Source organism: Dromiciops gliroides, chromosome 1 (genome assembly GCF_019393635.1).
Source record: "Dromiciops gliroides isolate mDroGli1 chromosome 1, mDroGli1.pri, whole genome shotgun sequence".
Taxonomy (NCBI): domain Eukaryota; kingdom Metazoa; phylum Chordata; class Mammalia; order Microbiotheria; family Microbiotheriidae; genus Dromiciops; species Dromiciops gliroides.
In genome coordinates this window covers 89547841-89564591 of record NC_057861.1, presented here as the reverse complement: position 1 = coordinate 89564591, position 16751 = coordinate 89547841, and the positions used below count along the sequence as shown (strand labels likewise).

The following is a 16751-nucleotide window of genomic DNA, read 5'->3' as shown; positions in this document are numbered from 1 at the left end:
TTACAAATTTAGAAAATTAGAAGTCCTGAGAGATGATTAAGTGATTTTTCAGGGATCATATGGTTAGTAAGTGTCCATCTCTGTCTCCTCACTCCATGCCAAGTTTTATATTCACCATGCTATGATGCTACCAGTAGAAGACTTGAGAAGCATTGAGAGTCAGTATGCTTTTCAGTGGCTCTGAAGTCAGACAACCTAGTTTATATATATATATATATATATGTATATATATATATATATATATATATGTGTGTGTGTGTGTGTGTATGTGTGTGTATGTACATGTATATGTATATATGTTTGTGTGTATGTATATGTCTATGTCTATGTGTGTGTGTATTACATACATATATATATATATATAATATATATTTTTCCCTCCCCCTCTTATACCCAAACTTACCATAATCCTTTAGACTACTTTCCCTTTTCTCTTTTTTTTATGACTATTTTTTAAAGTTTTATTGAAGCAGTAAGCAGAGATAGGTTATACATATGCAATACCTGTGAAGAACATTTCTATACTAGTCATTTTGTATACGACAACTAAAGAAAAGAAAAGTGAAAGTGAAAAATAGCATGCTTTAGTCTGTACTCAACCAATATTAGTTCTTTCTCTGGAGGTAGATAGTATGAGAAACAGGTGCAGACCACCTTCTCAAAATAAGTTCTTTCAGAGGCAGCTCTGGTATGACAAAAGCCTTTATTGCATTCTCATGACAATGGGGCACCTACATAAAGCCAATTAGTGAGTGCCAAATGCTGAAAGCAAGCACCCTGTATTTATCCTGAGCCTGATTCAGTAAGTCCCTCCCCTGAGCCACTATAGGTTGCTAGACTCAGGTTCACAATCTTCCCAGAAGAGTTCTAACTAAAATCTCCTTGATATGTTATCCCTCCCATACACATACACCTTCATGCAACACATGATTGAAAATGGGGTGGAGATTTTAAACAGGGGAGGAGAAGTTAATATTCATAAGTCTACTAAGCAAGTACACTAGTGACTAGGGTTGAAGTTTTACCTACTTTTACTAGGAAACAATCGAGAGCCAGCTCAAACTGGTTCTATCTCTAGCCTTGAAAAACCTACTTTTCTCTTCCTCCACTTGATGTAGTTTACTAGACGATATTGTCTTGCTGTTCCTCTCATAGGCATGCCTTTCCCTGAGAAAATTCCACCAAGTATCAAGCTATTATTGTTTCCCACAATAGTATGTTTCATCATTAGTCCTTTAAGATTGCCTTAGATCATTGTATTGCCTAGAATAGCTAAGTCATTCACAGTTCTTCTTAGAACAACATTACTGTTACTGTACAACACTCTCCTGGTTCTGATCACTTCACTATACATCAGTTCATGTAAGTCTTTCCAGGTTTTTCTGAAATCATTTTGCTTGCCATTTCTTATAGCATAATAAAATTTCATTACAATCATTTACCACAAATTGTTTAGCCATTCCCCGGTTGATGGGCATTCCTCTGATTTCTAATTCTCAGTCACCACAAAAAGATGGGCTCCTTTTCTATCCATTACCTTTTGTCCCCCTCCTCCTTGCTTATTCCCTCCAGATACACAAAGAAACATGGGTATCCATGCATTCTCATTCTTCTGTTTGCAAATTTGCACATGCAAACACACACACACATCTACATCACACAGAACACAAAATGCCCACACTCACCCTCGCTGGAAGAGATCCACATTGTGGAATTTGTGTAGCTGTACAGAAAACTCAACCGTTCCCTGTACTTCAGACATGATCTTTTTGGGTCATCACCTGAAAAACAGTGAAAATATTAAGTTCTTCAAGTTACTTCAGCCAAGGAGAAAGGGAAAATGATGATGGTGCCAAACAAAGCTGTGTTTAAATAACATATAAAACACCACTTTTGTGGTGGATCCAATTAACAGAATCTAAAACAAGCAAACATTTTAATAATAGTTATCCTTTACACAGATATAATACTTTGTCGTTCCCTAAATGCTTTGACACCTAACATCTGACTGAGGAAGGCAAAACAGAGCAAGGATCTGTAACCTTGTTTAAAATTTAAGAAACCAAAGCCCAAAATTGTCAAGTGATTTGTCAATGATCACAAGGTGTTATTTTGGGGGTCCAAAGCTAGAAACTCCATCACACTGTCAGCTTTAGTTTTTTATGTATGTTTTGTGCTAATAATTTTTCTTATACTATGTATACTAACATTTTTTAAAGTTTTATTCATAACTTCTCCTTTTACACCAAAGCTGTTTTCCAATACCCTTTCTTCCGACTAAATTCTCCCTTGTAACAAAGAAAAAGAGTCAAACAAGAAAAAGCAATAATATCTGATATGCAGCACTCCATACACAAAGTCCTTTGCCACTCCATCTAGAACAAGGAGGTATGTTTCATTATGTTTTCTCCAGAATTGGTAATGGCTCTGGTTCCTTCTCTATGTATCAATTCGCACAAGTTTTTTTCCACATTTCTCTGAATTTAATTCATGTTCATTATTTCTTATATTGCAATTCTATTCCATTATATTAATAGAAGAAAAATTGGTCAATCAATGAACAAGATTTTATTAAACAACTCCTGTGAGTAGGTACCATTTTAGGTGCTGAGGATTCAAAGAAAAAAATAAAATAGCCCCAGCCCTCCAAGGGCTTGCTTATAATCTAGCCAATGGAGACAACATTTGCGTATGTGTATGTATGTATGTGTGTATATATATATATATATATATATATATATATATACATATCTATCTATATATACATATATGTATGGATGCATATATATGTAGATGTCTGTAAACCTGTATATGTGCATAAATATATACACACAGAAAATAAATGTTACACAAATTGCAATACCCTATCCTGCAGTATTCTTCAAGTCTTTGGAGTCCTTAAAAAAAATACAAATTAACTATCATTCCATGAGGATTTTATCTAGAAGTTTAAATGCCATTTTAGAGAGAATGTTAATGGCTATGGCTAAAGAGAGTATGGTATGTAATTTAAAATCACCTTTTCTACACAGATAACCTAACATAATCTTCTTACGAACTTATTCTGTAAAAGGATTATGGCCTGGTTTATTAAGACAAAAAACACCACATCTCTCAGTAGGCCCTTTCCCTTATCTCCATGTCTGCATTTAGAAAGCTAAATCAGATACTTTGAGAGTGAAGTTCCCCAGATACTGAAGCAGGCATAAGAACACATGAAAACTTACACAGAGACAGGCATGTACCAAAATGCCAAAAATAGAAGATTGATTGAAGATCAAAATCAGAAATTTCAGGTTTTGAATACCCTTCAAGTGGTTTCCAAAACTTTTTTTTAATAGTAATTACTACAGCTATCACTTTTGGGTCATCATATATAAATTTATTAATATTATGTAAGTAATGGATTGACCACGTGTCTCCTTAACTTCTCATGGTCTTAGACCACATGGTAGAGAAAGTAGGGAATAGCATGCCAGTTAACATGAACAATAGAAAAACACTCAAAGACCTAGAAGACCTAGAAGTAAGATCCAAGAGAGTTCATGGTATCTACCAAAGGTTTTTAACCCTCTTTTGATAGATATGGGTCATTATACATTGATCAAAGGTAACCAATTGGTTAGCACCATTCAATTCCATTGGTTGACATGATTTGAAGGTGGTTTTCATTAAAACGAACTCTTCAGGGGGCAGCAATGTGGTACAGTGGATAGAGCACCAAGAGGACCTGAGTTTAAATCCAGCCTCAGATACTTGACACTTACTAGCTGTGTGACCCTGGGCAAGTCACAACCCCCACTGCCCTATAAAAAAAAAATGAACTCTTCAGATGACATCAGGAAAAAGTATACAAAAAGACCCTCACTCAAGTTGCTTAATGAAAAGTGCATTATAGACAAAAGAGTCTATCTCTTTCTCTTTTGTTCCCTTGAGTTTGTCGCAAATAAGACTTGATAGTTTATCAAAGAGAACTGGAATTTCTGGAGTGGGGAGGAGAAAGGGTTGAGAAACTGATCTCTGAGTGCCCTGCAAAAGTCCAGTATTAATAATTATTTTCTCATAGAAGGAAAACTTTCAGAGATAGATGGAAGCTATCTAATGTGAAATTCATTCAGCAGTCATTTTGTAAGTGCTTTTTTATGTGGAAATGTATCAAAAGGGACTGGGAAAGGCTCTCTATAGAAGGTGGTATTTTAAGTGAGTCTTCGGGGAAATCAAGGAAGACCAGAAGCTGAGAGAGAGAGAGAGAGAGAGAGAGAGAGAGAGAGAGAGAGAATTCCATGAATGGGAAGCAGCCAGTGAAAATGCCTGAAGTCGGGAACAGCTAGGTGGCACAGTAGGTAAAGCACTGGCCCTGGATTCAGGAGTACCTGAGGAGTACCTCAGTCACTTGATACTTACTAGCTGCGTGACCCTGGGCAAGTCACTTAATCCTCATTGCCCAGCAAAAAAGAAGAAGAAAAAGAAAATGCCTGAAGTCAGAAGACAGAATGTCTTATTTAAGAAACATCAGGGTATCCAATATAACCTTTGAAGAATACTTATGGGGATGGGGGGCAAGGGTTGTTGGTGGTGGTGGTGGTCCTTGTTCTTGAAGAGGACTGATGATGTCTTGGCTTGAGAATTCATTGGTTATGAGTGAGGCAAAAATGCACAAAGTCATCAGTCTCACTCTCTCCCCTAGTCATCAAAATCCAACAGCAAGACAAATATCAAGATGACTGGCCCAGAAAAGGAGGGAAAGTAAGGTGTAAGAAGACTGGAACTCTATAAGGGGGCAGGTTATTTTTCCTCCTTCAATTGCCCATAATTCCTAATGGCCATTAATATTATATATTGCTTTGTATGCCATAGAATTAAGAGCAAACCACCAAGAGTCTCCCAGAGAATAGAGGAAGGGTATAGGATAAAGAATATCAGATTCAGGGTCACTAGATGGCACAGTGGATGGAGCACCGGCCCTGGATTCAGGAGTACCTGAGTTCAAATCCGGCCTCAGAAACTTAACACTTATTAGCTGTGTGACCCTGGGCAAGTCACTTAACCCCACTTGCCTCACTAAAAAAAAAAAATATCAGATTCAACATCAGAAAACCCAGTTCTAAATCCTGCCTCTGACAGTTACTATCAGTGTGACCTTGGGTAAACTGTTTTAATATTTCTTCAATTTCCTCATCTGCAAAACGAGAGGGTCAGACTAGATGGTTTCTCAGATTCCTCCCAGGTCTAAATCTATTCTCCTGTGATACTTTAAATAACAAATTTCCAAACCTAGGCCCACTGATCTTTCTTCTTTCTCCAAATCCTCACCAATAAGGCCAATGTCAGCCCACTAGATATGTTTCTTTCTTCATTGATATTTACAGGCAAATGAATTATGGCACTTGCGATTAAAGTACAAATGTAGTTTACATAGGTACTTACTTTCCCCCCTCCTCCCTGTCCACACTTGGAAGAGTTGATTGTAATCTGAGTCCTATTTTTCATGAAAGGCCAGAATAAGGGACTACAGAGTTAGGAGATCTGGGTCCTAATCCTGACTCTGCCACTCATTAGCTCTGTGAATATTTGAAAGTCACTAAAAGTCTCCAGGACTTGATCCAATCATTGGTGAAAAGTAGGTTATCTCTTGGAGGGTGAGCATCTCTGAACTACCTTTTATCAGAAGCAGGAGTGTTCCTAAAAAGATTTCAAGAATGGAAAGATAGGGGCAGAGCCAAGATAGTGGAAGAAACTCCCCTGAGCTTTCCCCAAGATCTCTCCAAATAACCTTCAAATAATGCCATAAAACAACTCCTGGGGCAAAAAAAAAAAAAAAAAAAAAAAACACAAAAGGGCAGGTTAAAAAAAATTCCTAACAAAGACAACTTAGAAAGTCAGCAGGAAAGGTCTGTCACTCCACGGTGGAAGTAGAGCACAGCCCAGCACAGACCCAACCACAGCAAACCAGGAGCAGGCCTTGGAGCCATTGAATGAGCAGCAGCAACTGCTTCTGGAACTTAGCCCACAGAGGGTAAAGGGGTCAAATAATTAGCCAGAAGGAGATTACAGGGGTCTCTTTGCTAGCACTATGGCAGGCCTCTGTTGTTTTGCCCACACTCAGATCTAGGTCACAATTTTGGATGGCAGTCATAGGCCAATGAGGAACACTAGCACACCAGCACTCAAAGCCACAGTGGAGCATAATGCTTCTCATAGTTCCAGGGCAGAAAAGTAGGCTTGTGGTTGCTTACAGACCAGAGCATAGGCCAGGAGAGTAATAAACATATCTCTCCTTAAATCATACTACCTTAAAAAAATTGGGGCAGCTAGGTGGTGCAGTGGATAGAGCACCACCGGCCCTGGATTCAGGAGGACCTGAGTTCAAATCCGGCCTCAGACACTTGACACTTACTAGCTGTGTGACCCTGGGCAAGTCAATTAACCCCAATTGCCTCACAAAAAAAAAGTGTCAAAAAAAAAAAAAAACAAACGTACTACCTTGGAAGAACTGAAAACTTACAAATCCCTTGAATTATCTCTGAAAACAGCTGCTCAAAGCCCCTGAAGATTGGGACACTGCACCCTCCACCCTGGAAGCAGTGCTCCACTTTAATAAAGAGTTAAAAGTCAAGAAATAGGCTGAGCAAAGAGAAAAAAATTCTGAACACAGAAAGTTAGGATGGTAACAAGGAAGATCAAAGTACATTCTCAGAAGAAAATAATAAAGTCAAAGCTCCCATATCCAAAGCTTCCAAGAAAAATATGAATTGGTTTCAGACCATAGAAGGACTCAAAAAGGACTTTGAAAATAGTGAGAGAGGTAGAGTAAAAATGGGGGGGAAATGAGAGTGATGCAAGAAAATTATGAAAAAAAGTCAACAGCTTAGTAAAGGAGACACACAAACACACACCAAAAATAAAAATACTAAATAAAATAACGCCTTAACAAAACAGATTAGGTCAAATGGTAAAAGAGCTACAAAAAGTCAATGAGGAAAAGAATGCCTTGAAAAGCTGAATTGGCCAAATGCAAAAGCAATTGCAAAAGTTCACTGAAGAAAATAATTTCTTAAAAATTAGGATTGAGCAAATTGAAGCTAATGACTTAATGAGAAGTCAAGACACAACAAAACAAAACCAAAAGAATGAAAAACAAATAGAAGGCAATGTGAAATATCTCATTGCAAAAATAACTGACCTAGAAATAGATCCAGAAGAGATACTTTGAAAATCATTTGACTATTTAAAAGCCACAATCAAAAAAAGAACTTAGATGTCATCTTCCAAGAAATACTCAGGGAAAACTGCCTTGATATTCTAGAAGCAGAAGGTAAAATAGAAATTTAAAGAATTAATTGATCACCTCCTGAAAGAGACCCCAAAATGAATGTCCCCAGGCATATTATAGCCAAATTTCAGAGCTCCCAGGTCAAGGAGAAAATATTTCAAAGTCATGGTCAGGATAACACAAGATTTAGCAGCTTCTACCTTAAAGGATCAGAGGGCTTAGAATATGATATCCCAAAGGGCAAAGTAACTAGAATTACAACCAAAAATCACCTATGCTGGGGCAGCTAGGTGGTACAGTGGATAAGGCACTGGCTCTGCATTCAGGAGGACCTAAATTCAAATCCATCCTCAGACACTTGATATTTACTAGCTGTGTTGCCTTGGGCAAGTCACTTAACCCTCATTGTCCCCCCAAAAAATACATAAACAAACAAACAAATAAATAAAAAGAATCACCTAGCCAGCAAAACTGAGTATAATCCTATAATCCTTCAGGGGGAAAATGGGCATTCAATGAAAGAGAGGACTTTCAGCTGTTCTTGATGAAAAGACCTGAGCTGAATAGAAAATTTGAATTTCAAATGCAAGACTCAATAGATGCATAAAATGGTAAACAGGAAAAAGAAATCATAAGGTATAATAAAATGTTAAACTGTTGACATTCCTACATAGGAAGATGATAGTCATAGCTCATTAGAACTTTCACATTATTAGGACAGCTGGATAGAGGGTAGAAGTAAGAGTTGAATATGAAGGGATAATTAAAAAATAAATTTAAAGGGTGAGATATGAATGCACTGGGAGAAAGGGAGAGGGAGAGGTGGAATGGGGGTAAATTATCTCACATACAAGAAAGCAAGAAAAAGCTTATTCAGTGTCAGGAATGATGGGGGAGGTCCTGGGGAATGAGTGAACTTAACTCTCATCAGAATTGGCATGTTATTGCACACTCAGTTGCGTATGAAAAATCTATCTTACACTATAGGAAAGTAGGAGGGGAAGGGGATAAAGGGGGAGCTGTGATAGAAGGGAGGGCAGATTTGGGGAGGGGGCAGTCAGAAGCAAACACTTGAGGAAAGACAGGGTAAAAGGAAACAGATAATAGAGTAAATGGCATGGGTAGGGAAAAGGATGGAGGGAAATACACAGCAGTAGTGAGTGTGAAAAAAATTTTTGAAGCAAATTTTTCTGATAATGGCCTCATTTCTCAAACATAAAGAGTCAAATTTATTAAAATAAGAGGCCTTTCCCAATTGATAAATGATCAAAGGGAATGAACTGTTTTCAGATGAAATAATCAAAGTTATCTATAGCCATGAAGGAAAAATGCTCTAACTCACTATTGATTAGAAAGATGCAAGTCAAAACAAGTCTTGGGTATTACCTCATTGCTAATGGATTGGATAATAGAACAGCAGAGGAAAATGACAAATATTGTAGGAGATATGGGGAAATGTTATTGTCAGAAATGAGTGGAAGTTCAAGCCTGACAAAACAAGGGCTACAATTCAAAAAAAAAAAAAAAAACCTCTCTTTGTTGTCTCCTCTTCCAACAGGAGGAGCTATGATCACACCTACTCACCCTGGAATAATGCGAGCGCCCTAGAAAAGGAGGAGGGGTGCTATATAATGTCAGTAGTGAGAACTCCTCACCCTGCACTGATGATTATGGGGCTTTGGCAGCTATATCGGCCTCATTTGCCATTCATCACTATGGAACAAAGGACTGAGCTTGGAAAACAGGCCTGTAAACTCTCCAAACATTATGCATTTATTACTATGGACCATTCTTATGATAGTACTTAGCCACTGTCATGAACAAGTTGGTATACTTAACATTTCAAGCTTGGCACCTTCTATGATATTCACCAGCTACTTAATCCACTGCTGCAGGAAATGTCACCTTCCCATTTCTGAGGATGACATGGTGATGCATCATGCCAAATTATACTTGGGATTTGGGAATTCTTGAGGCCATACATCAATATAAGCTGCAGTTCATATTTTTCTTTTCACTATCCTTGCTACTTAATTAGTAGCTTTGACAAAAAATAAATATAATTTTTAAAAGCTACAAAATAGAAAGCTTGAGATTTCCCATATTTTACTTGCCCACATGCCAAAGGCTTGCTAAAATCAGTTTCCTTCTTCATGGATAAATCTAGTCTGCCCAAATGCAGTTGTGCTGTGGCTAGTCTTATGTTTACAAGCAACTGTAATCACTTTGCTATAGCTTTAAATTTGCTAATTAAATAGCATGTTGATACACGATTACTCATGAAGCACTTCACCAGCTCCTCTCATTTAATGTGTATTCCAAGTTATCTTGTTATCGGTATCTAACTTAATATTACTCCCTTTAAGTGCAGTGAAAATAGGCATATCTCTGTTTACAACCTGTGAAATCCAGACTAGGAAAGTGTGTGGCTATATTGTATTAATGTGTTATCCTCTAATCCATAACCCTTCCAATCCAATATACTTTCAGTCCTTCTGACTTTAATCTTAAATCTCTTCTACTTTATAGTCCAAACTTTTAACTCACATAGTACCAAGTTGTTTTCAGTTTTCTGTTAGCTTTCAGATGAATAAACCAGTTTGGAAAATAATATTTCACTAATGTGGGATGACCCTTCACTGGAAGTCTTTGATCAAGTTAGGTGACCATTTTATTGAATATATTTTAGAGGTGATTCTTGTTCAGGCGAAGTTGGACCTGAGGTCACTTCCATCTCTGAATTGCTGCTACTCCATAATTAAACCTACACTATATTGCTCCTGAGCACATTGGGATGCCAATATAATTACTCATGAAACATCTCACTTTCTTCCCTCTATCCTGTGTCTCTGTTAGGTTCTCCTAGTCACAGAGCTAACAAGAGGTCCTCCCCTATGAAAAACAGAAAGCAGCTTCTTCAATACAGTCATATCTTCCATCCCTGCCCCCTTTTCTAATGTTCTAATTGGAGTTGATTGGGAGGTGGGTGAGATTTTATTATGCCCCAGCATTTCTAAATTGCTAAAAGGTAACAGTGTATAAATCAAAACTGACAAAGCTGCAAGTGAAAACTAAATAGGCAAATTCATAACAAGGTTCAGGAGTGACCAGAGCTTCTGGCTGCAAAAGTATGCATCATGAAAATATATGACCTTAGAACTAGAAATTATTTTAAGAGACTAAACCTAAGCCCCTTGTATTACAAATAAAAACAGAAACCCAGTGGGTGAAGTGGCCTACTTTGATGTTGTTGTTCATACAAGCGGTAAGCAAGCTGTAGATCTGACTTAGTATTGGAAGGCATCAAAGCTAAAAAAACCACCACCACCAAAAGAAAAAAATACTGGAGGAAACTTATAGTTTATATAGCCCAAATTCCCTATTTCATAGATGAGGAAAACTGAATCCCAGATCAGTTAAGTGACTGGCTCAAGGTCATACAGGTAGTTTCAAAAATGGGGGTTAAATCCATTTCCACTGAATCTAAATTCAGTGATCTTTAGATTGCATTCTATGCAGTCTCACTCCTCAGTGGCTACTCTAGTTTAAGGAAGGTTGATTTACTCAGCACAGGGGAAATATATGAAATATAACTAACTGAGCATCCTCCAGCCTTCCTTAATCACTTCTTAGTGGCTGGCCAAACAGTATCTGATCAACCAGTGATTATATAAAAATAAATCTTTATCATCATAATCATCTATCCTCCATTAATGTTTTCCCCTTTGATGACTTAAATCGATATGGAGTTGACCCTGGGCTCCTTGGAGGCTATGCCAGTGTAGTGTAACCTTACTGAGCCCCAGTTGCCTACCTTTGCAAATTTATTATTTATTTATCTTTAACATTCATTTTTGAAAAAAAGTTTTGGATTCCATCCCTCCTTCACAATATTTTTTCCATTGATTCCCTTGATATCCATGACCTTTTTTTTTTCTTTCAGATTAATTTTGTTACTATTTTTTCTAGTTCCATAAAATAATGCTTTGGTAGTTTGATTGTTATGGCACTGAATAAGTAAATGAATTTAGGGAGAAATGTTATTTTTATTATATTGGCTCAGCCTATCCATGAGCAATGAGTATTTCTCTAAGTGGTTAAATCTATCTTTATTTGTGTGAAGTTGTTTTTTTTTTAATTGTGTTCATTTTGTTTCTGGGTTTGTTTGGCAAGTATTTTATATTGTCATTCCAAGAGTTTTACATTATCTTCAGTTATTTTTAATGGAATTTCTCTGTCTTTTTCTGTTAGACATTGTTAGTAATGTATAGAAATGCTGATATTCAGTGTGTGTTTATGTCCTGCAACTTTGATGAAGTTGTTAATTATTCAACTAGGTCTTTTTAGTTGATTCTGTAGGATTCCCCAAGTATCCAGTTTCTTAATTTTTAAAACAGGGATAATAATGCTTTAAGTACCTAATTCTTAGAGTTATTTGGGTATTCAAACAAATTGTTGCTAACATAAAACACTTAGCAAAGTATTTAGAGTAGGGCCAGCTAGATGGCAAAGTGGACAGAGTAACAGGCTGGGAGTCAGAAAGTCCTGGGTTCAAATCTTGCCTCAAACACTTACTATCTGTATGACACTAGGCAAGTCACATAAATCTGACTGCCTCCAAAAATAAAAATTAATAATTATTTTTTAAAAAACATTATAGCATACAAATGTCAGTTATTATTAGGGTTATTTTCATTTTATGTTGTTCGAAGGAGAAAATTGAGCCTGAGATAAACTGACAAGTCACATGACATAAATGGTGAAGCTGAGATGATATTCCATGTCCATTTACTCAAATTTATAACAACAACAACTAAATCTGAATCAAGAGGGTAGGAAAGAGAAGAACTGATAGAATTTTCAAAGAGGAAAATTTGGAATAAATATCAGGAAAAATCTCCTAAAAGTTTTAGCTATACAAATGTGAAAGAGTTGCCTAGGTAGGTGGAAGAGGGATCCCTTCATCCAAGCAAGCAAAAGCTGCATGAACTTTTGTTAAACATGGTATAGTAAGGATTTCTTTAGTTTATAAGTTGGAGTAGATGTTCATTGAGGTCTTTTCCAAACCTAAAATTCTGTGATTCTAATTCAAAGATTTTGAGCATATTCTGCATAATTCATTTCTTCTCTCTGAGCCTGTTTCCTCATCTGCAAAATAAGGAGGTTAAACTAGATGATCTCTAAGATCTAAAACATCATGACTTTAAGCATCTAGAAGACCCAGTCCCATACCAAATCTTTTCATTCATATGTAGCCTCCTCCTAGAATTCCAAGACTTTGGCAATATATGGGCTCCAAGAAATTGGGGGGGGGGTTCCTTTTTTACCCTATCAGTAGTTGTTTAAAGAAATGTTTGCACACTCTCACATTCAGACCCATTCATTCCACTTCCTTAGGTCTGACATATCTTACAAAACTGGTATAAACACTGTTTAAAAAAAAAGTTAGTCTCATCTAAAGGTGCAAATAGACCTTCTCTCACCCTCCTCATTGTGAAGGTCAAAGGGGATTCCTAGAGATCCTTTACCACTGGGTATTTAAGTGATATGGTCCCTAGGCCAGAAGCCAGGAAGTTTGGAGAGAGCTTAAGGCAATGTATCATGATGTGTAAATTCCTCCATTTTGGTTGAATGAGAGAGGCAAGGCAATGCAAGCCTAAGCCCCAGACCTTGGAAAGGAATCAACCAGAGCTCATATTTCTCCTGGCAGATGCAGTGAAGGAACTAGAATGAATTCACCATGCCATTTTTATGAGCCTCAGAGCCTATAGCGAACCATCACCGGTCTTTATGAACCCAGGGGAATTCACTGTCCTAATAATTCACTAAAGGTGTACTGTCTGGCACTTTACTGCTACTTTTATTTCTACTACTAACAATTCAATTTCACAAACAGTTTTTAAATGTAGTATCGCGCAGAGAGAACAAACCTTGAAGTAAGGATGATCTGGATCCAATGTGTGCCTATGCTATATACTGGCTGTGTCAACCTAAGCAGGTCACTTAACCTCTTCAAGGCTCCAAGGCCACTCTGTAAGACGAGAAGTTGCCAGCTAATGGCTATCTGCACTGGTAGAAGGTGTTTCCACATTGGGGAGCTCCCTATATCAATGAAATCACAGGTCTCTACCTAACATCATAAGGCCTTCTACTTGCTATACATATAGCATCTCTTCTGGTACTTATTACTATCTTATCATGTGGATAGGATACAGCAGCTCCACTCACCTGAAACTGTTCTCTCCAAGGTTATCAATGAATTCTTTTTTTTTTTTTTTGCTGGGCAATGGTGGTTAAGTGACTTCCCCAGGGTCACATAGCTAATAAGTCAAGTGTCTGAGGCTGGATTTGAACTCAGGTACTCCTGAATCCAAGGCCTGTGCTTTATCCACTGCGCCACCTAGCCGCCCCCTATCAATGAATTCTTTAATGATCAAACCAATGGCCTTTCCAAAATCCTCATTCTCTTGACCTCTATGCAGCATTTGGCACTGCAGAACACTTCCTCTTCCAAGGCACATCATCCTCCCTTGGCTACAAAATCTGTCCTCTATCTATCCTGCTCATCCCCATCCACCACTTTTACTCTTCCCCTGTGATGATAGGCTCTGATAAGTGAGCTTTCTATTCATTTAGACATTTAATAAGCATTTACTGAACAACTACTATGTGGTAGGCACTGTGTTAAATACAAAGGGATACAAAGAAAGGCAAAAGATAATCCCTGCCTTCAAGGTCACAATCAAATGAGGAAGTCAAGCAAATAAATATGTACAAACTATATACAGGATAAATAAGGAATAATTAACAGATAGAAGACACTTGAATTAAGAAATATTTGAAAAGACTTCCAGCAGAAGGCAGAATTTTAACTGAGACTTGAAGAAAACTTGCAGACTGAATTCTTGCCTAGAATCACGTCATTGTGCCATTTTTTTTTTTGGACATTTAGCAACCATGTCACAGTATCCATGCCCCTTGGCAGCCAAAGAGAAGAAGTCTGTTCATTCTCCCACATAAGGCCCTTTCAGCAACTTAAAGACTAGAAGACAGTTACCATCCCACCATGACCCACCTCAGTCTTTTTTTCCCCGAGATTAAGTATTTTCACTTTTTTTTTTCCATCAGATCCTCATAAGATATGAGACTTCACCATTCTGGCTTCCTTCCTCTGGACACACTCGTGTTTATCAATGCCTTTACTAAACTATCATACCCAAAACTGAACATATTCCTCCAGAAGTAGGTTGTGGGAGCCCAAATACAAAGTGACTACTCTTCTCTAAACACAGCCAAAAACTGCCCTAGGGTTTCTGTTTGTTTATTTATTTGTTTGTTTTGGAAGAAGAAGTTGCCACATTGTCATGTGGACTTATCCTGACCTTGCAGATCATTAAAATCCTCAGATCTGTTTTCATATAAACTGTCTAACCATGGTTCTTGTCTTTTCTTTGTGAATTTGATTTTTCAAACCTGCATATAAGAATTATACCCATTTATTCCTATTTTCATTTTATTAGATTCAGTACAATGGTCTAGCCTGCCATCTTTTGGGATTCTATCATTTTATTAACTACCTTCCCACTTTAGTGTTATCTCAAATTTAATAAGCATGCCAGCTATGCTTTTATGAAAGTCATTTATAAAAATGTTGAATAAAATGTGGCCTAGGCCAGATCCCTGGGGAAAGCCACACCAAGTTAGCATAGAATGACTACTTTTGAGTCCAGAAGTTCAACAAGTTCAGAATCAATGTAATTGTATTAATGTTCAGTCCACAGTGCCATCTTTTCCACAATAATACTATGTACTTTATATTAGAATTTTATTAAAATCTAGGTAGAGCAGTAGATCTGTACTGAGCTTGGAATCAGGAAGATAATTTTGTGAGTTCAAATCTGGCCTCAGACACTTACTAGCTGTGTGACCCCTAAAAAAAGTTACTTAACCCTGTTTGCCTCAGTTCCTTATCTGTAAAATGAGCTGAAGGAAATGGCAAACCACTCCTGTATCCTTGCCAAGAAAACCACAAATGAGTGCACAGGGAGTTGGACATGACTGAAACAATTGAACAGAAACAAGAAGCCAAAATTATGTAACATCCTCTGACAAATTAGTATATTAACTTTGGAGGGTGGGGGGAAAGATGAGATAGATCTAGTATGGAATGAGCAGTTCTTAATGAAGTCATTCTGTTTTGTTTTGTTGGGGTTTTTGTACCCACTATTTCCTTTTCCAGGCATTCATTGCCTATCTCTTCAACCACTTGTTCTAGATTTTCCCCCGATCAAAAAGTCAAACTCACAGACCTATGATCTACAGTGCCTTATCATTTTTGAAAGCCAGGACATTTGTTTGTCTCCATTCCTATGGTATCTATTTTGCTTTGTCTGATCACATCAGTCAGTTTTCTCTGTACCCAACGAGTAAGGAGTTAATTATTCTGGACTTGGTGATCTGAATTGATCAAGGGAAGTTATATCCTTTTTTACTATCTTTTTATATATCTTAGAAATCAACTCTCTGTTGTCCATTTTTCTTCTACCATATAAGGTGCAAAGGTCATTTTATTTGGAAGAGAGGGAAAGAATAAACATTTATCAAGCACCTACTATATTTCATAAATATTACCTCATTTGATCCCCACAACACTGTTAAGTAGCTGATTTTATTATCCCCATCTTACAATTGAGAAAACTGAGGCAAATAGAGATTAACTAACTTACCCAGGGGCACACAACTAGGAAGTATCTAAGGCTGAATTTGAATTCATGTTTTCCTTACTCCAAGCTCAGGGCTCTATTTGTGCCACCTTGCTGCCTCTTTCCTTGGCAAAGAAAACATAATCAAAATAATAATTGAGCAGCTTGACATTTTCAATTGTCAGTTACTGTTGTCCTATCTACCCTAAGCAGCAATCCTATCCCTTTTTTTTAATAATCCTCCCCTTCCCCCATTATAATTGTTTTTTCTTCCTTTTAAGTACTTTTTTATTGTATTTAGCTTCTCACCAGTCCCAGCTCAATCTACACCTTAACCTCCCTGCCAAGATTTTTAGAGGATCACAGTCATATTCTCATATTGATCCTCTGTTGCCAGTCCTTATTTTCATCTTCAGCATAAATCTCTTTTTTTTTTAAATCTAGTTTATTTGTTGAGCTCACAATGCACCCATACTCTTCTGATATCCCATCTGGATTCAAATCTATGAGCCTGTGTCCAAAACAGAATTTGTGATTTTGCCTTCTAAACCATAATCATTTCTTACATTGTTCATCAATTCAAATCTTTATGATCCCATGGACTACAGCACACCAATACTGTCCATAGGGTTTTCTTGGCAAAGATATGGAAGTGATTTGCCATTTCCTCCTCCAGTAGATTAAGGCAAACAAAGGTTAAGTCATCTACCCACAGTGACACAGCTGGTAAATATCTAAGGCCACATTTGAAAACAGATCTTCCCGACTCCAGGCCC

The 16751-nt window shown here is 37.3% G+C and overlaps 1 protein-coding gene across 7 annotated transcripts in view; it reads right to left on the bottom strand.

The window, feature by feature from the left end:
• The window catches only part of FAM135B (family with sequence similarity 135 member B), a 493118-nt gene that overhangs the window by 327921 nt on the left and 148446 nt on the right, over nt 1-16751 (bottom strand). For all 7 annotated transcript variants that reach the window (XR_006353509.1, XM_043969533.1, XM_043969541.1 and 4 more), the window contains one exon: nt 1686-1781. Coding sequence is in view for 6 of the 7 variants with exons in the window: in XM_043969533.1 (XP_043825468.1) it covers nt 1686-1762 (77 nt within the window). In the remaining variant the exon portion in view is untranslated. The remainder of the gene's footprint in view (nt 1-1685; nt 1782-16751) is intronic.